At 41.8% G+C, this 24,907-nt stretch overlaps 1 protein-coding gene across 1 annotated transcript in view; it reads left to right on the top strand.

Moving 5' to 3' along the window:
* The window catches only part of TGFB2 (transforming growth factor beta 2), a 61,446-nt gene that overhangs the window by 25,635 nt on the left and 10,904 nt on the right, over positions 1 to 24,907 (top strand). Inside the window, exon 2 of the mRNA XM_008929156.4 lies at positions 14,985 to 15,148. Coding sequence (XP_008927404.1) covers positions 14,985 to 15,148 — 164 coding nt within the window. The remainder of the gene's footprint in view (positions 1 to 14,984; positions 15,149 to 24,907) is intronic.

Here is a 24,907-nt window from a genome sequence, read left to right as displayed (position 1 = left end):
AACTTTCTGCCTTAAGGTCAAACACCATGTAGCCTTTACATAAATTAGTCAAGTTATATTTCAGATAAACTTTCCACCACCAAGTAAGATGACTTTCATTATTAATGGCACCTCTCAGAGGAAATATTGGACACTTCTAATTTCCATGTATTATGTAGGAGTCTTAGTTGGGTTCTTTGCTTCTTTCACAGATACTGTTAATTCAGCGGCTTGTTACAGCTTCACTCAGGTACACATTTTAGGTGGACAGTTCTGTAACTTGCAACAAGAGGAAAACCATTTACATTTAGTTATAGTGGCGCCAAGAAAGTTCTGAGGCCACCAACTGCTTTGGAAGGAGAAAGATGGCTTTATTTCTTACCCTCATTTTGAATTCTGCACTCTGTGTTACCATTTTCCCCCATCCCGATCTATAAATGCTTCTTGAACAAGTCAGTGCATCTCACTTAAAGAAGCTTTAGAATGTAGCCAGCTGTACCATTCAGAGCAAAGTACCTGTTGGCATGGCCAGCCATTGCATTCCCATGGGATAGCAGTTTTTAAGCTGAGAATGCTGTCTCTTCCTAACTTGTTATGCTGGACACAAAGCATCTAATCCATGCAGTTAAGTTAGTAGAAGGAAATGTTAAATTCAGAAGAGCTCTTCCAGCCTTAGGAGGTGTTGCAGTTCTGAACAGAGCACTTGGAAGTTAGCATTTGTCAAGACTGAGCCTGTGTGGATACAACCCTATGTTAGAAGGTGAGAAATACTTGGAGTTTTCCTCCAAACCCTGCTGTGTGGTGCCAATCAATAATGCTTGATTGTAAAGAGAATTTGAACTTAGTTGTTGCTTTATGACTCTGTTCTTATTCTTCAATATCAGCAGTATCTTTTGCATGTAAGCAAAAGCCAGGTAGATGCATCCTCTTCTGCCTTTGAAGCTGTGGGAGAGCCGTGAGCAGGTACCTTCAGTCTGGCTTCCCTAGTTCATTCATTGGTAGGGCAAGTTAGGTATAGGAAGGGCAGTGGTCAAATGTGTGCCAGAACCCTCCATCCATGAAAGGCCTTCAGATGGCTCTCAGTGCTATTCTGTAAACCCAGTTAAAAATGCCAGAGGTTTGCATATGTTGGCCCTTGCTGTTGTGCAGATGATAATGTCACAGGGAAGGCTCCTGTAGGAGGACAAAGCATGGCAAATCAGTCCTTATCTTCTTTCTCGTCTTTAATTTATGAAGGATGATAACAAAAATGTAAACATTTATTCAGATTGAAAGGTTTACTTGAGACACTGTGCTTTTCAGGCATTCTAAAAAGGCACGTAGCGCTTGTCTCTTCTCTTAGGAAGGCATTTCTCTTAACTTTGGGTTTGATTGGTAAAGATGTTTATGTAGTCCTGGGATTCAGTATCTTGATTTGAATTGAATAAAGCCAGTCAACTACTATTTGACATTAGGCAACAAGGTACATACGTTGAAATACCAAGGAGAGACTCCGTTGAGGTCTAGATGCTTTACATTCCAGACCTGTTACCTTGTAAGTGTAATACTTACTGGATTTCTTTTCAGCTAGAGGTGAAGAACAGGCCTGTGAAGGAGAAGAGAGTTAAGAGATTTTAAGCTTGAGGAAGAAAGGCTTGAATGAACTGATACAACATGCTAAATTCTTCCAGGGTAATTGACTTACATGAAGACATGTAAAGAACAGTCACTCATGGACAGTTTGCTCAGGCTAAAATCAACGTGCATTGCAGTAAGAGAAAAACAAGAAAGAGGAAGGAGGGGAAAAAAGAAAGGCTTACTCTACTGTGGATGAAAAGCCCCAAGCTTTTGTGTTTGCAAACATGAATGGATTCTTACGAGAGCACAAGGGTGGTTACAACACTTTTGCTCATGGGCCTGCTTTTCTTAGATTTCCAGATGGCTTTATTTACACAGAGGACTTCTCCTTTAGAGGAGATCGTGGTCCATCGGCACTTGAAATCTTGTTTACAAACAGGGTTGGTAAATGAGCAAAGCTGAAAAACTGGAACTCATAAATGTTTTTAATGGGTGCAAATCATAAAATCCAAAGCCAGAGTATAAATGAGCAAGCTTTGCAAAATCATCCTGATATTGCATGTTGCAGTCCCATGTGAGTGCTGCTGAAGAATGATTTTGGATTCTTGTGTACCAAACTGAAATATCAGGGAGAAGCTGGATCTAGTTCAGTTGGACTTTATTGGATTATGCCTTCATGCTATTGTAGCTGAAAAAAATTGCTGTGATTCCAAATATGATGTGTAACAATTGTGCAAATTCCTTAATCCTGTTTTCCATTCATTTATGTAGTAATTAAAACCACAGACCTGGAAACTATTTTCACAGTCAACTTTCATTTGCAGAGACCTATTTAATTTCCTATGGTTTATGACTGTATATTCAATTTTAGTCTCTTCCCCTTCCAGAAGAGGGGGAAGCTTGATGGTGTTACCTTCATTATCAGTCTGTGTATTGGCTCAGTTTCTTACAAGTTGTACATTATTCCACTATTCAGAACATGACAGTGTAATTGTGGGGAAAGGAGGTTTATTTCATTTTATTCTCCTTAGAGGGCACCACAAAATGCACTAATGAAAGAGTAATCATAAGCTTAAAGAGGAAGGAAAGTTTTAAGGGACTAATTGAAGAGGGAAAATGCCTCTGTGGTTTAAGGGAATGAAATTATGGGAGAGCTCCAAGTGAGATGAGGCAGCAAAAGAGCTGCCACCAACTGTGATGAATGCTAGATGTTCACTTAAAAAACTGTGGTTGTGGGACTGTATGAGTACGTAGACAGAGGGAGGACAAGGACAGTTCACAGTTTGTTCAGGAGGCAGCAGTTCAAAGGTACATTGCCTTATGTGTGGTAACCTGCAGCCATAAGTGACAGGCAGGACTTTGTGCTCCAGACCCTTGGCAGTAGGGCACTAGCCTTTCTAGGTCCATGTTAATGGGGAAGGCAGTTTAGGACAACTTGATTTATAGTATACTCTTACTCAGTAGTCATCCATGATGGTGCAAAGACTGCTATCCTGCTGAGTACTGTGGGATGCACTGTTTAATTTAATATCTGTGCAAGGGACCTCCATTAACCAACTTCTGTCAGTTAAAACTGTGCTCTCTTCCCATATTAAAACCAAAAAAACCTCTGGGGAGACTGTATGGCTCTGTCTAGACTGGATTGTAATCCAGGATGGGGAGACCTGCAGAGTTTTAGTAGCAGGTGGCTGTCCGCTGGCCACCTTGAGACGAATGGGATGAGCAATGTTTGTGTGCTCACAGATCATCTCTTTCACCAGGAGTATCAACTGGAAGGCAGGAAAGCTGTCACCCACTATTGCTCATGCACAGAGGAACACTTTCCAAAACATAGATTGGATAGTTCGGGAAGGCAGTAGCAAAAATTACATCGCAAGAGTTAGGCAAATGAAAAATTTGGTCCTGTAGGCTGTCCTCAGTCTGAGGAGCTCCATAAGGTCTGGATTCAACCTGTTTTCTCTCACTGCTAGGGGCTCTGAGGCAGGAAATAATCTTTTAAGCACATGGCTGCATAGAAAAGCTCATAGGATGACTGACAGGACTGTGTTTAAAGTGAAGCCAATGCCTATGCTCTTTCTCCGAAGCAGAGTGATAGGCTTCTTGCACTGTTATTCTACTAAATATTCAGACTGGCTTTACCACTTATCTCACATACATTCAATTCCGGGGGGGTGAACCACCCTGCAGATGTGTAAGAGGAGAAATAAAACATTGGACTCGAAAACAAGAGAATGATATTTGGATTAGTCTGTACTAAGGTAGAGAGACACAAAAACATAGCAGTATGAACAGCTTAAACTGAATTGTGAAATAGCCTGAGAATGTCTTTTTGCTGCCATTTCCTTGATTTCAACATCACTGAGTTTGTCATGTATGACGGCTTTGTGGTTGTTGTGACACTGTTGGAGAAAATTGGATTTGGGGAAAGTTTTCGTACTTCTTTAAATAATCCAGAATGTTTTCCAGTTGTGTTTTCTTCTCTCCAGTGCAGCTTTGTTCTGCAGTGGTACGTTTTTTGTAAAATAGATTTTTGTATAGTTGCACTGCCATGGCAGTATATAATTCTTAGGACATACTCAAGAGATTTCCAGCCATCCTTTTGGATTTCATAACAATACTTGCAATTAAAAGCCCTTCTGCATAGAAAATTAAAATGGAGATGCATATTCATGGCCTTAAAACTCAACTCAAGTCATCCAGCACTAAAGGCACATGTCGGAGCCCGTGGTGAGCATGTTTGCTGTCAGAATGCAAGCTGTACTGAAATGACATTTAGTGAGTGGCCTGATTTTACACACACAGATATACAATGGGTAACTACAGCTTACCTTAGAAGAAATATTAAGTCCATCTCCTTGGAGTGGTTAGTCTTATAAACGTGCTAGCCTTATTTCATTGAAAATATGCTAGCATTGAAAATATAAACCTGTGCTTCTGTCCATGTATCAGGCTTAATTATGATCCTCCTCCCTGGAGCTGCCTTCAGGAGTCCCCAAAAGATCACCCTGGTCCCCAGGTCTGGGGGGATCTGACCTGGGCTGTCCCTGCAGGACCAGTGTCCTGTGGCTCTTGCGAGTGGCCTGACCCTGTGGGCTGGTTGACTTGCTCTGCCTTTGGCATTGCTGAAGGAGTGCTACTTTCTCCTCCCAACCTGCACAGCACCACAAGCACAGGGACATCCTGTCCATGGGTGTCAGGTCCCCCCACAGCTACAGAATGCCTCCATCCCACTTGCCACCTTGGCTTTGGTGCCTGTGGAAACCCTGGAGCTGGGAGGAGAGAGAGATGCAAAGCTGTGTGCAAATCTCCTCATTTAGACTGACTGGGAGAATAGATTTACAACAGGAGTAATTTTTTGTGTGAGTCCTATGTATTTAATAGAAGTATGTGTCCACAATATGTATTTTTTAAATATAGCTCATAAGTAAAATGGCACCGAGATAGCACTGCTAAGCCAGTTTTAATCCTGCTGACTGGGCTGTCAGTGCATATGAAATTCATCAGAAAGGTGCCAGGAAGAGGAAGGATTTTAAAAAAATAATAAACATACATAGACTTTCTCAAACACACACACATAAATCTAACCTTACACCGAATCTGCTGTTGAGGAGGTAAAATATTTTCTTGGATAAAAATTATTCAAGGTGACCTGTGTTTGTTGGGGGTTTGCTGACTGCTTAGGGGGTTTTAGGCACTGCAGTCAGCATCCTGATGTCTCTGTGTGGGCTTGGGATCGTGACTGCCTCTTCAGCTTGCCCGTGGAGAAGTCTTCAGGTTGCTTCTCAAGGCATCACTTCAGAATCATGCAACAACAGGGAGACTGGGAAAGGGAAGAGAAAAAACATCTTTGTAACAAGGAAAACTGTTGGTCAGTCTTGTGAATGGCAGAAGGTTGATTTGCTCTGTTTTCAGTCGCTGAGGTCATTGCAGCCATAAAACCTCAGCTGAACTGTGCCAACAAGTTGAGTCTTACTTTGCCGGTGAGAAAGGTTTGTGTTCCCTGGTGAGTTTTTTTGCCCCCCCCTTTTAAATTTTATTTTTTCTTTTTTTTCTTTCTCTTTTTTTTTTTTTTTGAAAGATGAGATAGGCAATTGTACTTGCAATTCTTGCTTATGATTCCTAGCTGAAAGAGGAGCAGCTTTTCATGGAGAGAGATGAAAGACACTAGGAGTATTTTTCTTACATTCCAGTGTAAGTAGAATAGTGAAGTACATACCTGAGAAGTTTCCAAATACAACACACATCTATTTACATATTTGATTTCAGTGGTGATACATGACAACCTGGGATTTCATTCAAAGGATCCTGATGGGGATTTGAAAGGAGTGCTTCTTCCCTGAATGTTCACAAAATAACTGCTGAAAGCTGAAGGACCTTTTGCTGGCAAGCTAAATTCACAGAGAACAGGAGGCAGAGAGGTTGGAGACGGTTTTCTTGTGCTGAAAATCTCTCTGCTTGCAAGTGTGGGGGTAAATTCCTGGCCCTTTTGAAAGTGATGGGAATGTTTAGTCCATGACTTCAGCGGGACTAAAACTTAACTTGGGTTTCAAGAGAGGCTTTGGTAACTCTAAACTTTTTCTAATGTCTGTTGACAGACACAACAGCTTTTCTGTTGGCTTGGTTGCACATCTTGCCAGCAGAAGAGGATCAGTCAGCTTCTTTTGGGAATGCATGGTCATGGGCTTGCTATGGTGGCATCCAGGAGCAAGGGACACATCTGAAGATGTGTTTTTCTGTCTCACTGTTAAAACTGCAATATTGCATAAGCAGCAGTGAGATTAGAGAGGGGTAATGTGTGAGAGAGCGAGCCGTTGTGCTGTTTCTTTACCCCATATGTTTTAACCTGCCACAAGATTAAGACTTCTTTGTTGAAAAACAGAGATAGCACCACGGTTTGTGTTTACATTCCCTCTTTGACTCCTTGCATGACAGGTGATGTGTAAATAGGACTTTGAGGAGAATTGCAGTCAGACCTTTCAGACTTTGTAAAATGCCTGGAGATTTGTATATGCTGAAAGATGGTCCAGAATGGAAAATTCAGTATTTGCTGCACTCCAGAATACTCACAAGTAATTAAGTTACCCCAATTAAGCTTTGCTTAAATGGCTCAAAACTTAGATCTGAAAATAGCTGTCATGTGATGCATCAGTGTTGTTCACATTACCCAACCCCACATTTCAGCATGGATGAGGGAAAACAAGCCAACAGCCTGGAAAGCTTTAAAGACAAGCAGAGAGGAGGATCTGGTGAGTTCACATGAGGGGATTTTTCTTCAGGAAATTCATATTCAAGCAATCATAAAGGCAGGGACAGAAAGTGTGTGCTGAGCACCATACACCTCAGAGGGAGTCACACGCGTTGCCCTGCAAGGTGCTAGTTTACCTCTTTCCAGCTACTCCAGCTTTTGCAAATAGGCGAATAGCCTTTCCTGCTGGGAGAGAAATACCGGGTGTGCTACTTTGTCTCGAGAGGGGCCATCCCCTGCGAGAGACTCCATTCTCCTTTTTAGCAGTATTTGGCAGAGGTTACACCAAGTCTGCCCGGGTTGGAATTCTGCTTTTGCCTTCCTGAAAGAGACTGGACTTTCGTTTTAGCCAGAGGTTTCAGTGATTTCAACAGGCTTTTGATCCACCTCCAGCTTCAGAAGTTTGGATCCAGGCGGTTGATTCGAGGCTCAGTCAGACTCTTCTATAAGTTAATAGAGTTTTGTTTTATAGCAGAACCAGTCTTCTGAGCAGTCCTTACTTTCTTCAGAGTTGCAGAAGAAAACTGCCTTTTCTTAGGGGAATTCAGTCTTCCTCAACAGAACACGCTCTCAGGACAGGGACTTTGTAAAGGACTAGGATTGTGTCTTGTAGGTACCTTGGGATTGCTGTGTGGCTGTAAAGTAGTTATAACAGAAGTTTTTGCAATCTCTGTTCTGATGTACCTTAGCATACATCTGCAGATATAAACTCATGCCTGCAGTCTTGTAGTCCTTACTTCCAGGTGTCTTCCTCTGTGTTCCACAATTGTTTCCTTTTTGCTCAAGAGATCCTGCACAGGCATCTGATTATCCCCAAAATAAATTGTGTAGCTTGTCTGGAAGGACTGTGTACGTTTTTCTTAAGTATTTTTCTTCCTATTGCTGAAACACGTCCAGATTTTCTAATCTTCTTTGAAAATGAGCAGTGATGGGGGAGAGGGGTTTTTTCTGTGAGAGTTTGCACCCGCCTTAACTCTCCATCCCCTTGCAGCAGGAATGTGTGAGGCAGCAATGCCACCCTGTCATTTGCAGTAGGATGATTGTGGGGACTTTGTCTGACACTTTTGGTCATCTTCTTGGGTAAAGCAGAACACTCCTTTTCTCTTTGGTATTAAATTTTGACTCTCCTTCACCTTTGGATATGGAATAGCTGGGAACCTTCTTCAAGAAGAGTTCATTTTTGGCATCTGTTGTAGCCCAGACTTCTTGGCTCTTGGTGTTGCACATCATAGGAGGTGAACAAACTTGGCCCAGTGGTTTTTCTTCATATAGTACCCATAAGAGAGGGAGGAGAGAAGAAGCCATCACTGATGGTTCAAGAGAGATATTTCAAGAGAGAAATGATGTTTCGGACTGAGTGTACTAAGCACTAGTGGCTTCATGAGAATAATTGTGAAAGGGTGGCAGGGAAAGTCCAGTGAAAAAAAAAGGATTTAAATGAGGGCTTTCTGGCTGATAAGATTCACTTAAATCAGACAGTTCAATGATACAGGAAAAATACAACCCTTCTTACAATGGTCTCCAAACCAAATTAAGGAACATCCAAAGTCAGTTTCAGCTGCAGCATGTAAATACAGTTGAGGTAAAACTTGCAACATGATTTGACCCAGCCCAGCCTAGGGAAAACAATTACAAAAAAAAAAATAATTTTGAAATGAGTTGTATTGTTATGGCATTAAAACAGCAGTGGGAGCTTTTCTAGGAAGAGTTTGATGCCCACTGTAAGACTGATATCCAGCTCCAATGTGCTAGTAGAGGTGGTGGGTAATTTTTGGACACAGGGAGCTTGACAGAGACAGTGTAGGCAGAAAAAAGCAACACATGCATTTGTGCTGTATGAGCATTGCTGAGTGTCTTTGCTCTGAGAGTGTCTTTGCTCTAGAGTGTGCTAGTAATATCTATTGAGTCTTTGTAGCCAGATTATGAAATAATAGTTACATGTATGGATTCTCTGCTGCATTATCAGGAGCTCAGTGTGTCATCATTACAAAGAAAGAAGAAGTTCACTAGTATAAGAAGTTACTGAAATAAGAAAATATCAGGGTTGATTTCTGTTAGTGTAACTGATGAGAGGAAGTCATGTTTAAAGAGTTGCATCAGTAGTCCCTGTAGGAGTGAGGTTTTGTTTCTTTGTTTTGTTCTCCGAGGGGAATCACCTCATGACTTTAAAATTCACTGTCTTAGTGAAGCTGTACTGAGGCTTCCCGGTGTGACTGCATGGACAGGTCTGGGGTCAGTATTGGTGGTAAAGGGAAGTGATTTCAGTCTTCAGTTGCTCTGATGCTCAAAAGGGTCATCCAGGAGCTGGACCCACAGCATGATCTCCTTCTGTCTGTCTTTCTGATGAAGAAAGCTCTATTTTCCTTTATGTATGCCTGCCTGTTTCTTTTTTTAAGTGTCAGCATGTCCATGTACCATAAATATCAAGACTGGAGTTACCAGGGAATGTGGAATTGTGAACCATCTACGTCCATTTGACATGAATAAATTATGGATCTGGGGATCATTCAGTGGAAGATTTTTAGCTACCAGCTTCTGCCATGGGTGCTTCACCAAAAAGAAGTGCAGTAGTGAACATTGTGCCTTATACTGCAGTGTAGGTGCACATGTGCACTGTTCTGAGCTGCTCCAGAGCCAGTGGGCCTCAGCTGAAAGCCTTCCCCACTGTGTTCCCAGTGGGTTTTTTCTGACTTTCGGTGTAGTGCCCCTCCTCAGTAGCAAATGGTTGATGACAGAGGTAATAGCTCAGAGGCCGCTTTGTAGGTAAAAGCTGGAATATTGGAGTAAGTCTCTTACACTGCTTTTGTACCATCTGACTTTGAGGCCTTGCTGCAAGAGCCTGGAAGCGATGTCCGAGAGGAGAATGGTGCAAGTGTTCCTGTCCAAGAGCACTGACTAGATCATGGATGTGCTCATAACTTAATGTCAGAGCAGGGCAGAAGTTCAGAGCTAATGGAAAGCTGGTGCACAACTGATTTACCTTTGAGGGCCAGTCCCAATTCCTGAATGTGACTTGTAGCTTCCATTATTTGATCCCCTTTCATTGCAGAGAGGCAGTTTCCAACAGGATTTTGTGGTCATGTCAGGGTCAGGAGGGGTGAGCAAGGTAATCATCTATGGGCTTTGGGAGCCCAGATGCATTAAACAAGTTTCTGATTTCTTTGAGAGACTTTCCCTGGAAAGTCAGCAGCTTCACTTACTGTATCTGGATGTCCTTAAAGGCAGCCTGACCCAGCCTGTGGAGGGACACTTTGTTGAGCAGAGAGTAAAATTCACACGGAAGGAGAAACCATGTCACATTATGCTGCTTGTTAGAAAAAAAAGACTGCAGAATTTGCTATCAGTGAGCTGAAATCTAAACAGGCTAAATGGTCCTAATAGTTAGAGAGGTTAGGGAAGCTTGCCAGAGGGTGGAAAGCATAACAACTGCATTTAATAACAATCAAGCTACTCTTATAAATATTTGCATGTGCTGCTTCAAAGCCTACTACACAGTCATTCATGTACTGCAGTTAGAAAGATGAGGAGGGGGGGAAAAAGGAAAGAGAGCGAGAAGAAAAGGGCACTCCGTGTTTTGTAGCTGCCATAATAAAGAATGGGCAAAGCACCAGAAAGAAAAGAAAAAGGAAAAGAAACCCTCCAAAGTTTAATAAACACAAAAGGGAATAAAAATAAATCTTTGGAGCATTTATTACAAGCCCTTGATGGAAGGATTAGATTGAAGCTCTCAGCGTTTCCAGTGTGGGTGTATGTGTGAAGTCGGCCTGTCTGGCCTCTTCCAACGAGAAAAGAAAAGTTGTTTACATTTCCTAACTTGGGTTGTGCATGTAATTGATTTCTTTTTGTTTCAAAAGCAGAAATGAAAATTCAGCGGGGGGAAAAAAGCCTCATTTGGATACAATTGAATTTAGGTCTTTTTTTCTTGCCAGAACGAAAGCCCAACTCTCAGAAGAGCTGTGTCAAACAGTGTGTTTTGTTTCTCCTGAAATGTCAGTACATGCAGTACTTGTGAGGAAAGCTGTGGGAATGCAGGGCTTAGTTCATCAAACACAACTGTACAAGGCAAAAGTGTCATCCTTTTATGCAGGTTATTCCTGATTTGGGGAACATCTTCAGCGTGAAACAAACTTTCTATTCCCACTTTTAGTTTAAGAGTGCTTGACTACATCTTGCTCTCTTCCCAGGTGCTCCTGGAGGCCTATGTGCCTGTTTGGATGGTCAGTCAAAGAATGTGTTCAGTCTCTCCTGTTGACAGTGTTCCAACCTGGAGCAATACTGCAGACTGTTGAGTATTTTGGGATAGGTCTCCTGTACCCCTCCCCTGGTACTTTTCTGCTCTGTCAGAGCAGGGCTGCTTTCTGTCCTAGTTGTTGGCACAGAAGCTTAGAAGATGCTGGACATTGAACAAAGTCAGTAAGAAGCACAGAAACCACAGTATCCTTATGCACTTAATCACTCACATACCAGAGTACATTTTAACCTGGCAGTTCGGACTGTCCTGTGTAAAGCAGCTGATGAAGTTGAAGCTTGTTCAAGGAGAAAAGAAAATAATAATAATAAAAAAAAAAAGGCTAAACCTATGATGCTCGATGTTGAACAACCTTAAAGGGGGGGATGCTGCCTTCACCTTCTCCAACTGTGTTTTAGAACTCTTGTCTTAACTGCACTGTGATGATTGTTGATTAAGAATATTACAGCTGGAAGTCTTCAGGTTTTTTTGAGGATTGAATTAGTGAGTAATTTAAAGATGATAAAAATATAATCTTTCATTGCATTTACTATTCTTGCTCTCTCCAAAACAAAAGAAATCTGTGTTTTCCTAGCTACAGGAAACATATTGATTTAATTTCACTCATTAATGATAATGGTTCAAAGAATACTTAAAGAGTCTAGTCTGCAGCAGGGTAACTGTGCTTGCAAACTAACTTAGTCAGAGTCATCCTGGCGTCTACTGGAGTCATTGGGCCAAAACCAGGGGGAGCCCGGAGGTATCCAACTGAGTCAGAATTGATACAACTGTCAGGTTAAGGTGGAGTCACAAAGAGAGATAAATTGCAGCATCTGAGAACACTTAAAGGCTAATCCAAAACCTTGTAGACTCCATAGGGTTATTTCTAACCATTCCCTTAAAGAAAGTTGTGAGTTAAGTCATTTCTCAGTCTTATGTTGATTAATTTTCACATAAACCCCAATTCTGCAGTCAGCCATTCTTTTTCAGATGAAGAGTTCCAGCATGTAAAAACCATTTTTTAAAACTGTCTGTAAATAATGCCTTTTCCTCAACAGACTTCCTATGGATACTGTAATGAATGATAGAAAAAAGAAATAAAATTTCTTATGCGGGTTTTTGCATATAAAGATATAAAACTATCTTATTATAAGAGAGATGAAACTTCTCTAGGACAAGAATTCGTTCTTACTTGTAGAAAGTGTCCCGTGCCTGCCTTCCAGTGGAAGGTTAATACTTGTTTGCAGTGTATAAAAATGCACATATGCAAACACAAAAATGCACACACTGGAAGAGTATTTCTTCTCTGTTTTCTTTATATATGAAAGAGAAAAAATGTAAATGCACGAATGGTTCAGGAAAATCCTTTCATATACATATTCACAGATTCGTAATATACAGTATCTAAACCATAGAAACTGGAAAGAAGGACTAAAAATATAGCACAAGAAAGTTCTAGGAATACTGACAGTTAAATAGAACTTTTCAATCTGAAATAAAGTCAAGATGGACAGGGTTGGTTTGTGCCAGGGCAAAGTGAATGGTTGCTAGTTTGGCTTGTCCACAGCAGACAAAATGGTAGGTTGATGCCTCAAATAAATGACAGGGAAGGACAACTTACAGCTCATCCTGGAAACATCAATCTTATATATACATAATTACTATGCCAAATTATATTCCTAGTAGGATTAGGTTTGGCTGAAGAACAAGTAGTAGTCTTAGAGTTTTCTGTAGCAGGAAAAATAAATTGAAGATATTATTTCTCTCTTAAATGAGGATATAATCTCTGAACCAAGTAGTTTTTATAAGAATTTGCAAATTATATCAAGATTAGGATCATCGTTTCAGAAAGTTTAGCTTTTCTCAGAAGACTTTCATTTGGTATTTTGAGAGAGACTAGCACTAATGTGTTGCTGATGGGCTATAGGAGCAGTTTTGGTCTAGGGGTAATTTGCATCCTTTGAGTCCTCACTATGAGATTGTAGCAGTTTCCTGTCAATAAGCATGGTAGCCAAGAATAGTGGTTATGATGCCTTGGGGTTTATTTTTGAGCACTGCAGATGTGAAAACCTGAGAACCTTTTTGTTTCTTTAATTAAATGGAATCATAAGGAAGTCTGGAGCTTCCTGTTCATATTTATACCTTTTACCTGTTTGATCATAGTGAGGGTCTGCTTTGGGAAATACTCTTTCAGAGGATTTTTTGAAGTATTTTGAGAACTTGTCATGTTTCACTTAAACATATCTACAGTTGAGGCCAAGATTATTTCTTTATTGTCAGAGATTTTCTCATAGCTACATTTATTATGTGGTCAGTTTGACCTTACTCAAAGAGCTAGAACAAATTGATTATTTAATTTGTAACTCTGAATGGTGTTGCTTATAAATTCTGTTAATAGCAGCCTGTCTAGAAACACTGAATATTTGGAAGAAGGTCTTTAAGTTATTAGTATGTCTTATTGATATGAGTAAATCATTACTGTGGATTTATTTCAACTACCTTTAATCATTAGTAGTTAGAAATAAAGGTAATTGTACTGGAGTTGATTTCTCCAATCTCTACATGGAAATGATAACTTGTGTATATTACATCTATTTAGAATCATAGAATGGTTTGAGTTGGAAAAGAAACCTTAAAGAGCAACTAGTTCCAATCCCCCTATCATGGGCAGGGCCACCTTCCACTAGACCAAGTTGCCAAAAATTCCTCCCTGCCTGGCTTGAATACTCACAGTGATGGGGCATCCACAACTTCTCTGGGCAACCTCTTATAGTGCCTCACCACCCTCACAGTAGTGAGTAGACCCAAGGGAGGTGGGATTCCTGTGCTTCCTCAGCTGAAAATGCCCACCCACCTCAGCTCCCAAATACAGTTTTCCCTTTTTTTTTTTTAATTTATCTACTTCAATTTTCACACTGTAAGAAGAGAGGAAACCATTCCCTCAGTTTGAATAGAGATTTTTATCAGGCCTTAGAGTCATTTCATCTCCTCCCTGAGGAGTTTGAGCTTGTCTCCTTTTCTCCTTCCACTCTCTTCCACTGTCTCTTCTCTGAGGAGTTGGGGTGTCAGGCAGGGGTGCTGAGGGTGAGTTTCTCCTTGAGCTGCCAGTCTGGACAGAGTGGAAGGGCCCCAGATGATGACTGAACTCATTAGGGTTACCTGGGTTGTGCAGAAGTGCCTTGATCCTTAGCCTTAGTCAGTGTTTACAGCTGGGAAAAAGGAAGAGACTGATTTGAAATGTAAACTGATATGTCTAATACTGCTATTGAAGACTTGAGTCTGTTTTTCTGAGTTTTTTTCCTGCGTTTCCCCAATATATAGTAAGGAGTGGTTACATTTATGCCTTTTACTGCTTCCAACTGGTCAAAATTAATGTAATCCTGTTTATAATGTCTACTATCTGCTTACCTTTTCCTTTCCTTTTTTCTTCCCCTTCTCTTCCAGCCCTTTCACTTTAATCAGAACTACTATTTTGTTCCAATAAAATGATTTCATAACTAAATATGGAACAAAATCTGAAGCTGGCTAATTGATGCTCCGTATTCTATGGGGAAATGGGCTTCAGAGTACATATAGATCAGATGAGCTGCTGTTACTTTTTGTGTTAGCAGATCCCTATGAACTCTCTGCAAGCCTGAGGGCATTTGCCAGATACCAACTTGCTATGGTTTTTTCCCTATTTATAAGGATTTGAGATTTTCCACTAGTAGGTTGAAAGAGGGAAGGTTTAAATGCATGACCCAAAATAGAATTGGAAGTAGTTGTTAATATTTATTAATATGGTATTCTATATAAACACATGTGGGGTTGTTTTTTTTATTTTTATTAATTTGTTAATAACATGAAATTGAACATTGTAAACTGAATCATGCTTCAGATATTTCCCTTACTCAGGCTGTCTTGTATTACAATATTTGAAGGAACATTGTATCTTATAATTAAAAAAAGTAATAAAATCACACTGCTTTCTTGCAGATGCCATCCCACCGAACTATTTCAGCCTTTACTTCCGAATCGTCAGATTTGATGTCTCAGCAATGGAAAAGAATGCTTCCAATTTGGTGAAGGCCGAGTTTAGGGTCTTCCGCCTGCAGAACTCCAAGGCACGGGTCTCGGAGCAGCGGATAGAGCTGTACCAGGTATGGTGGCACCTCGGACACATCAACTCCCCATCTTTCATCAGCAAACCCGCTTTGCACCCACCTAGCAGGCAGAACAAACCATGGGGAGAAGCAGTTGGGTCCTGTCTCTCCAAAGTAGCCTCTTATTTCCATGCCTTCCCTAGAAAGGATTTCAGTCAAAATTATATGACGCTGAAATGTGCAAAATTTTTCTAGCGGTTGTGCCTCATGACTCCAAAGTTTTGAGCCAGTAGTGTGCCCAGGTGGCCAAGAGGGCCAATACCATCCTGGCCTGTATCAAAAATAGCTGGACCAGCAGGACTAAGGAAGTGATTTTTCCTCTCAGTGATTTTCCAGTACTCAGTGCTGGTGAGGCTACATCTCGAATCTGTGTCCAGTTCTAGGCCCCTCACTGTAAGGCAGACATTGAGTCCAGAGCAAGTCCAGAGAAGAGCAACTAAGCTGGTGAAGGGCCTGAGAGTAAGTCGTATGAGGAACCACTGAGGGAGCTGGGCTTGTTTAACCTGGAGAAAAGGAGGTTCAGGGGGTGACCTTATCAATCTCTACAACTACCTGAAAGGAGGTTGCAGACAGGTGGGAGTTGACCTCTTTTCCCAGGCAACTGGTGGCAGGACAAGAGGAAATGGCCTCAAGCTGCACCACAGGAGGTTCAGGTTGAACATCAGAAAGAATTTAATCACTGAAAGGGTTGACAAGTATTGGAACAGGCTGCCCAGGGAAGTGGTGGAGTCACTGTTCCTGGAAGAATTCAAGAGATGACTGGATGTGGCACTTAGTGCTGTGGTTTAGTTGATACGGTGATTTTCTGTCAAAGGTTGGACTCCATGATCTTGGAGGTCTTTTCCAGCCTTAATGATTCTGTGATTCTGTCATTCTGGTTTTTGGCATATAATAATAAGTGACAGGAAAAGACGTCAAAAAAGTCATCCCCAGGATCTCTGTCTCCCAGCACCTGGCCTGTACTGTAGTTTACACAGAAGTCAAATTCCTCTCTCTGGCATGTGTTCAGGGAGAAGCCTTTTAATCATTCCTTGTGGAAATGGAATTAATAACTCAATTCCAAAGTTTAGCAGTTGCAAACTGTCTTCTGTATGGTAGTCCAGGGGTTGGGGCAAGGGAGTGCACAATTCAGGGATTGAGGAGTGAGGAAGAACGTGCCCCATGGCTCTCTCACTCCTGAGTGTTGATAAGATTGATACCATTCAATCTTTAAGGACTTTAAAGCCATTTAACCTCACTTAACATAGAGTCTGCATTTGTGCAAATGTTGTCTAGAGCATATTTCATCCAAAGCATACTTCACTTTGCTGAGAAACACAGCAACTAAAAGGGGCCCAGCTCCCAGCAGTTTTATACTGAGTAAAACTCATGATTGTTCTGGCAATCTGTGACTTGTTCTGCTGAAAACCTTGCCAGATCCATTGGGTGCAAATTGGAGTTAGTCATCTCCCTCGCTTTCAATGTTCACCTTTTCCTGCCTGGTCTGGTCAAGTGGAAGGCAAACTTTGAGCTGAGAAGGGGCAATTTGGATTCACATTCTTGCTTGAAGAGACAGTATAAGCTAATCCTGGAGGCTGACAGCAGGAAAAGGCACACTGGTATGTTTACACATTGTTTAAACGTAGGAAAAGCATGATTCCCAGTTGAATGTGGTTCAGGTCCACAGGTGGTCACTGGGTGCTTGTCTTCATAACTGTGACCTGGATGCCTTCCTTCCCAATGAAGGAAGAAAGCAGAATAATCGGAAGGCAGAGGAAATAATCTGTCATTTGTTAAAAGAGAAAGCTAGAAATGTTTATTGAGAGTCACTGGTGTTGCCTGTATTTAACAGTCCTCGGAGAGAAATACACTGTGGGTCTCTGTGATGCTGCCACACCAGCCGTTGAAACAATTGTGTGTTCTGGCAAGGGTGTGCCAGACTGTTCAGACATCCTAAAAGGCGCTGATGGCATCTCTGGGCTTTCTGTTCTACTTTTGAGAGCTGTTAGTCAGCCACCTGAAAGGAGTACAGCTGTGGTTGTCTGAGCTCCATTCATTGCTTTTCCGTGTTTGAGGAACATGGGACACAAAGGGTTTGGCTGTGGTATGGAAGAAAAGGCCTTTGCTTGGCTGGGATTTTGCCTTGTGATGAGAAACAGCTGGGGCTTATTTGGGAGAGCCTGACTCGAGCAAGCCTGTGCCCGTGGAAATGACTGACACCTGCATCCAAGACAGGTACTTGGGTCCTTTGGATAAATATATGGCTGGTGAGTAAGGGAGTTTCTTTTTTAGGCTGGGTGGGTCATACTAAGTGAAGTGTTAGGTGAGTAATGAGTGCAGGTTATTGTAGGATTAGGTCTGTTCTCCACCAACTAACAGGCAAGCCAAAGGCAGCAAGCTCTAAGCATGTGTTTTGCCAGGCATATTTTAGGCATGTTACTTTGCTCTTTTGCTTGTAGAGAGGCAAGCTATCTCCAGAGCATTTCCCTTTGGTCATATTTTTTCCTTGTGATTTTGCATGCAGCTCTTCCTAAAACCTTGTATGGAGGTATTATAGCTCTGTGATGGCCAATCTGAACTGCATGGGTTCCTTGGCAGCAACTCTACTGTAGGAGCATGAGAGTCCCTAAATATTACTGCAGCTAATCTCCATCACAACACGAGGTTAACATGCAGTGTTTAACAGGAAAAGCAAAAGCAGGAAGAAATTGAAAAGGAGGGACCCAAGATCCTTTTGGGTCTCTTCCAACATGAGATGTTCTATGATTCTATGCTGTACTGTAGAACAGTGCCGTAGAAAGCATCCTAAAGAAGCTCAGTATGTGAATCTTAGAGATTAGGAAGAAGAAAATCTGTGGAGATGAAGACAAAGAAGGATGGGTAGGAGACATTGGTACCACAGTGATGCTAGAGGAGTTTCAGGGCTGTGTATTGATATATTGATAGTGCAGATAGGGTTGTCTAGCAGTAAAGGAAGGCACAAATGTGAGAGGTAAAAGGGAAGAGTGAGGAAGATGTTGTTTCAGTGAAAGTGGGAGAAGCAGATATGTTCTGTAAGGGCTGAAGACTTTGTCAGGTATCTGATTCCAGCATGAAAAGCCATGCATGGAGAGTGAGCCTTGCAGAGGAGATTGCTAGAGGAGTTGGCATGTGCAGCTGCTGCTCCTCCTCTGTGCATAAGCAAGACTTCCTGTCTTGTGAGATAGGTGCTGGGCTTGCCAAGGCTGTTGTGCCCAGAAGGAACAGTGTGGTTTTTCATCTTGCATAAGCAACATTTAATTATTAGGGGGTTTTTTCTCCTCTGACCAAGTTTCAGGTTGCCTAGTGTTTTGCTTTGTTGTGGAGATCTTCTTGATGAGGGTTTTTGAAATTCCTCTCATTCCTGCAGTTTCAGGGAATGATTGTTCCTTTGTCTCCTAGTCTTTCTCAGTCAAGCAGGAAGAGAGAGGCAGAAGTCTTCTGAAGAGAGTCATAGCTCTCTTGTGGTTCACTGAAATAGTCTAACTGCTCTCCAAGAGCTTTCTGATTGAGTCCAGTGGAAATTTAGTAGTAGTATGTATACCATTGGTGCAGAAGGGACAACATTACTCTCAAGGACTATTTTAGGAACAGCTAGAGACAGATGTGCAGGGTAAATTGAAAAAATAAGCAAGCAGAATATAAATATTTTGTTTCTCCTCCTGATTCTTTCTTTGTGTGGTCCTGTGACCTTACAGATCTCCCCTTAAAACGAAAAAAGAAATGCAAGACTGCACCTTTTTGGCTAAGCTTTCCTCAGGCTATACTTGGCTCCCTTTTCCAAACCACATCAGAAAGGGACCTTGTGTTTTCCTACAGCCCTTGTTTGCACTGACTCTGGGAAGGCATTCTGGGGCTGCCTGGCATGGCAAGCCAGGGCTGTGGCCCCTCGTTCCTGGCCCCTGGTGCAGCAGCAGCAGGACCCTGTTCCCACCTCAGAGTCCAGGCTGGAGCACAGAGTGCCCCATCATATTTATGCTGGGAGTGAGTGGTTATGGATCTGTTTGCCAGGTTTGCTGCCCTCCAGATTTCTCTGGGCAGTGAGTCTTAGAGATTAATTCTCATGGAGGTGCCCTGGATGCATCTGCGAAGCCAGTGGGCAAATGGTAATTCCTGTGAGCAGAAAGTGTCTGTTCTCACCCAGAATACTTCTGGTGTTTAAGGATTAGTCAGCCACATCTGTGTGTTCCTGCACAGATGGGAAACGCAGTGCACATACTAAGTAGTCTTAGGATGGAAAATAATAAAATCATAGAAGTAGGAATTAAGGCTGATACAAAAGCTTCTGTCTCTTCTTGGCTATGGATAAGCGAAGCCACAGAGAATTAAATTCTTTAAAGGCACTGTCTTTTCTGTTGTTTCTTCTGCCCAAAAGGAGGGGTAATCTGATGGTTATACTGCTGATCAGCAGCACGTTGGAGAGTGGGAAGCTGGAGGGAAGGAAGGAAGCGGCATGACCTCAGACATGGCGAGCGCTCTCCTGTGCTTCTCCTTCTGTCCTTCCACTGCACCACGATCACTTCTCAATGTGCACTGAGACTTCAGAAAATATTGAGAGGATAAAGTGCTTTTGGGGAAGGGAGGAGGAATAATATTAAATAAACAAGTTTTAGCATCCTCCAGTGGCCCTTGCTATGTTTTTAAAGATTTATGCCAAATGCAGGCTTTATTGGAATTTGATCAGATAAAGCTCAGTTGTTATGGGAATGTCTTTGTTCATTGGTTTTCTTGCCTGCTTTGAAGACTTCATCACATCTTTCTTTTATTAAGGTGCTTCTGTATTTATGAATAAAGTCTCTGCACCCTTCAAAAAAACCCTTGTCTTTTATGAATAAGCATTCCAGAAAATAAATAGGCACCACCGCAAAGCTGAACTAGTGGAAACCCTCACAGGGTGAAAAGCCATCCTTCAGAGAGCATTGTGGTGTTGTTTTAAGATATTTTTATTATGTATGGGCAGTCAAACAATAACAAGTAATAACTGCTTCCTATGGAAGTGGTGCCATGTTTTGTTAACAGATCATAAAGCATCACAGAAAATGCAGCTGAAGTGCTATGTTTTATTGTCATCATTACCTGAGGCTGCAGTGAGTGGGAATACCTGAGAGGCTGTGGATGGGGAGGATGTACCATGGGACATATCAGAGCACAGGTTTGGAGCAAATGAATGGTGCCAGGTTAAATCCCAGAGTGGGACATCAGATTGCAATGAAGAATTTGAAGCAAGCCAGAGCAGACCTTTGGTCTTTCCATGTTTGGGAGGGCCTAGTCCATGCCGAGAGCTCCTGTGGAGCTTTCTCCGGGTAGGAAGAGCCGTCTGCCCTCTAGACAGTGGTAACCCCCACTTCTTTAAGGACCTCTCTCCCTACTTGGAGGTATGAGGAGGAAGATGCTGTGGAACATATTACCCCATTATGAGTCAGATTTAAATTTAAACCACAGTCAGTTGTTCAAATACTTTCAATTCAGACAGTGTTTTGTCTTGTTTTTCAGTTGGGAAATACGTTTAGAGTGAGCTACTATAGATTTGGGCCAAATCTCTGTGGTGCAAATCTGAGGCAATTTACACTGACTGCAGCAGAGATTCTTCTGACTGATCTCCGTATAATCAGGAGCAGAGGGGCCTTGCTCTCTTTTCTTGCCAAAAAGTGCTGTCTCTAATGCCATGGAAGAAAATACCATGAAGCAGGATTTGTGGCTTGAGCTGGTGCAGGATGTCTGTATTACAGATGTCACCTGGTGCATTTGGTTATAATTGACTGTGACCCACATCTAAAGTAGTATATTTGGATCTCATAATTTATGTATTACTGTCCTGAAACCAGATTCGTGCAATCCAAAAGGTTGCAAGGTTATGTTAAATGGCAAATGTACAGTGTTCTTTGAGGTGCCAAACTGAGTATAAAGTGTGGACCTAATAACTTTCTATTCTACCAACCTCCTTCTTCTTCCCTGACCCCCTCAGCAACAACTCAGGACCAGAGGAAGTTAATTTGCTGTATATTTCAGTTGAATTGCTGTTTTCTCCCTGTTTCAGAATCCCCTTTTCTGATTCCAAATACTGTATCTCCTACAAAAAGATGTCAGTACATTGGAGACCATGTATAGAGTACCCTTGGCAAATAGTCTGTGAGCATGATGAGAAGTATTTATCGCTGCATCATCTTCACTGCAAGTTGAAAGTGTATCTCATATGCAACTACCTCTTGCCAGGAACAGAGCAGTTATTGAAGACAACTTGAAGAAATAGATGATACCCCCATTAGCTCCTGGCAAAAGCCAGCGTGTAGTCCCAGCTCAACACTGCTATGCGTAGAAATGTAGGGCACTGAGCTGATAGATTTATTGCCATATGTGGTGCAGGCACTTTATAGGAGGGGTAGGAGTGCAGGCCATGGGTCAGAAAACAACTGCTGGATTTGGGTTCCTGCCCTTTGGGCTAGGATTTGGTGGTGTGGCCAAGTCTATGTTACGCTTAGACATGAGCAAGTTTGAACAAAGCACCTCAGCATGGAAGTTACTGGGCTGAGGAACATCAGGTTGGCTTGCTGGCCTTGTGCTAGGGAGCCTGTTGGAGGGGGGAAGGTAGTGCTTCTGTTCTGGGGAGGTACAGGAAACAGTGTGAAGCTTTCTTGGAGAGAAGCCGATATGAAGAGAATAGATGGTGGCACAAAATGGAGGAGGGTGGGAGTGGTTTGGGTGGATGCCTGTAGGTGCTGGGAAGAGAAAACCACAAGGAGAATTGTGAGTTATGTGGAAGAAGGCAGGCAAGAGGAAGGGAAGAAAGAGGAGTGACTTGTGGAAGATGACATCTTAGAAGAAGCACTAAGTCCAAATATTCAGATAGCCAAGAAAGTTGCATGCCAAAATGTTGTAGTAAAATGCACATGAAGATGAGATATGGCTGTCAGGGACAGGGTTGAGGAAGAGAAAGGGCTTGGGAGACCAGTGTGTAAAGAGGAGATGAACACAGGAGTACCCTTCAGGATCTGGGGGATTTGGCTAGAATACAGGATAACCCACTCTGGTTTTGTTGACTTTGGCTCCTACTTGTTGATATTTTAATAAAACATAATGTGCCTCTGGCAAGTTAAAGCTAAATACTAGATAAGTTTATGGGATTTTTTTGTTTTGCTTCATTTTATATAAAATCTTTCTTTGGAGCTATCTTAAAAATCTCCTAAATGGCAGGAAATTGCCCTCAATATTTCAGAATCTTCCAGGAGAAGGACCCCAGACCCGCCCGTTTTTGTTTATTGCTTATACAATGCAGAGTCTTCCTGCCTGCTTAAGCATAAATCAGCCTGAACGGCCTCAGGGCTGTGTCCCCAACTTACATTGCACATGTATCTTCAGTAGCAGGAGGAAGGCCCTGCTTGGGGAACAAATGGAGAGGAAATCCCATCTCAGGATCCATTCTCTTCCCAGAGCTCATCCCCTCACTGCAGAGTGATGTAATAAGTCTGTCACAGTGATTCCATGACATACTTGACTTTGCTTCCCTTTCTGACCTGCTTAAGCACTCATCTCTTTACCCCCCTCACACTTCACCTTCTTTTACCTTTAAGCAAGTATCGGCCAACACTGTAAGAGAATCCTACTGCAGCTGTAGCCCATCCAGATATAAAGGAGGTTGGGTTATGTGTGCAATATGTTCTTTTTATTTGCAAGTTTGCATGAAGAACGTGTCTGGCAAGTTCTGAGCAGATGGATCAGAGAGCTATGGGGTTTTTTACAAACTTTGGCAAGTACTCCATACCTTTGTATTTTGGCAGGAACTCTGCATCTCATATACTGGTCTCCAAAGATTCTGCCCTCAGTTTGAGCCTGATTCCGAGACCGTTGCAAGTAATGGAAAGACTTCCATTGATAAGCAGGGGGGCTGTAAAGCCCTTTAAACTTCACAGCACTGGAGGCAGTGTCTGAATTACTCCTTTGCAGAAGTGGTTACAGAAAGAGCTTGAAAATTCACACTGACAATTTTTTAAAAAAATACACAGTCGATCTCTTGCACTTAGAAGCAGCTAAGATTTTGATAGCCAGTAGATTCTCAATTATCTGGCAAAAGGTACTGTATGGAGGCTTTGCACTTTACAACATATGTTTTCACATATAATGAGTAAGAAACTGGAGAGGTTTGCAACAGAATTAAGGATTTGCTTTTCCTTGCGTCCAAGATAGGATCAAAGGCCTCAAGTTCAACCAGGGAGTGAGAAAGGATTGAGAATTAGCATGATCATTTTTTAACTTTAAGTTTCAGAAGGAGCTGGCTGAAGTCTCTGAGAGCTGTCTGAGGAGACCTTTGAAATCTGGAACCAGGCAGCAAGTGAATCTTTCAGTAGAGTGAATAGTGTGTAAGAATTTGGAAATGACAAGAAGCTGCTTATGCAGACCTTGGGAATCTGGTTATTCCAGTGTAGAGGGTTAGGCTGGAGTACCCTGCAGGTTTCTTCTAGTTCAGAAAAAGTTAACCTAAATGGCAATTTTCAGCCATGCTGTGCATAGCTGAACTTTGCTCTGTGTTAACTGGCATTAGCACATCATTTACCACTGGATCTCATTGTTTGGGCTTATTTACTTTGAGCTTACAAGCACATGTCAGGTTATTTCCATTATTTTAAAAGGGCCTTGAAGTTCCAATGGAAACCGTGGATAATGGCTGATAAGTAAGAGGAAGAGTAGTGAGCCTGCCAAGGTGTTGTAATACACAAGAACATCACAGGAGCCTGAAATGACAGAGAAAAGAAGAGAAGGAAGGAAGTTATCAGGGGGCCAACAGCATCTGGAGGGAGGAGATCAGACAGTCCAGAATGAATGGAGAGGAAAAACAGATTTATAGCAGGTTTTTACAAGATAATGCCGTATTTACTGCTACTCAGTGATTGCAGAACCCACACTGGCTGACAGCAGTAACCATTTCAAGCTCCAGGCCAACACAGCAGATAGGATAGATATTTTTAAGTGGCCGTATGATCTTATTACTATGTTTTGAAAGTTCATCAACTTGTTTTAAGAAACTGTAAGTCATCAAAAACATTTCCAAACAGTTGGTGACTCTAATTCTCAAACCCAGCTATAAAGTGCCCTTGTTATTGCAAAAACTTGGCCTTTGATGGGTGCCCAGGGTTTTCTTGGCTGTGGCAAATGTATGTCATTGATGCATCAGCCTGTGTATCATCACTGCTGAACCACATTCAGCGTTTTGTTTGCTTGTTTTCTTGCTGAGGAGGTGGTGAATTTATTAGCCAAAACTATTCCACTGCAAATTATACTTAATTGTAGTTTTCCCATTCTTCTGCATCTGACTGTGGTGACTATAGAAGACTTAGAAGTAGATTTTGGCCAGACCATCGAATCTGAAATAAACCAAGCCTGTTGCTGTTCTGGAGCTCTAATTCTTTGAAAGAACCAGTGTATCTTTATGTCAAATTTTTTCCTTTTAGCTCTGTAATGAGTCATGAAGACAGGCTGTTCTGGCGTCTGCTGTCAGTGGTTATTGTCTAGAATACATACACTAATGTGTTGATTCAGTTATCCCCTGCTTTAGCTGCCTAAGTATATGAGCGGGGGAGTAGGCAAAGGAAAATTTGAGCAAAATAATTATGTTTCTTTTTAACAGAGTCTTGAGGTTTGGAGGTTTTTCTGGTTTTGTTTTTGAACCAGTATAATTACACTGACGCTGAATGCTGCTGTTCTGCTTATATCAGCTTCTGATATACCCCATTCTTTAAAGTCATGTTTCTTCTAATTTTGTAAACA

This window comes from Manacus vitellinus, unplaced genomic scaffold, assembly GCF_001715985.3.
Source record: "Manacus vitellinus isolate BGI_N305 unplaced genomic scaffold, ASM171598v3 scaffold_8_pilon, whole genome shotgun sequence".
In the NCBI taxonomy this organism is placed as follows: Eukaryota; Metazoa; Chordata; class Aves; order Passeriformes; family Pipridae; genus Manacus; species Manacus vitellinus.
This window is presented reverse-complemented; position numbering and strand designations above follow the sequence as displayed.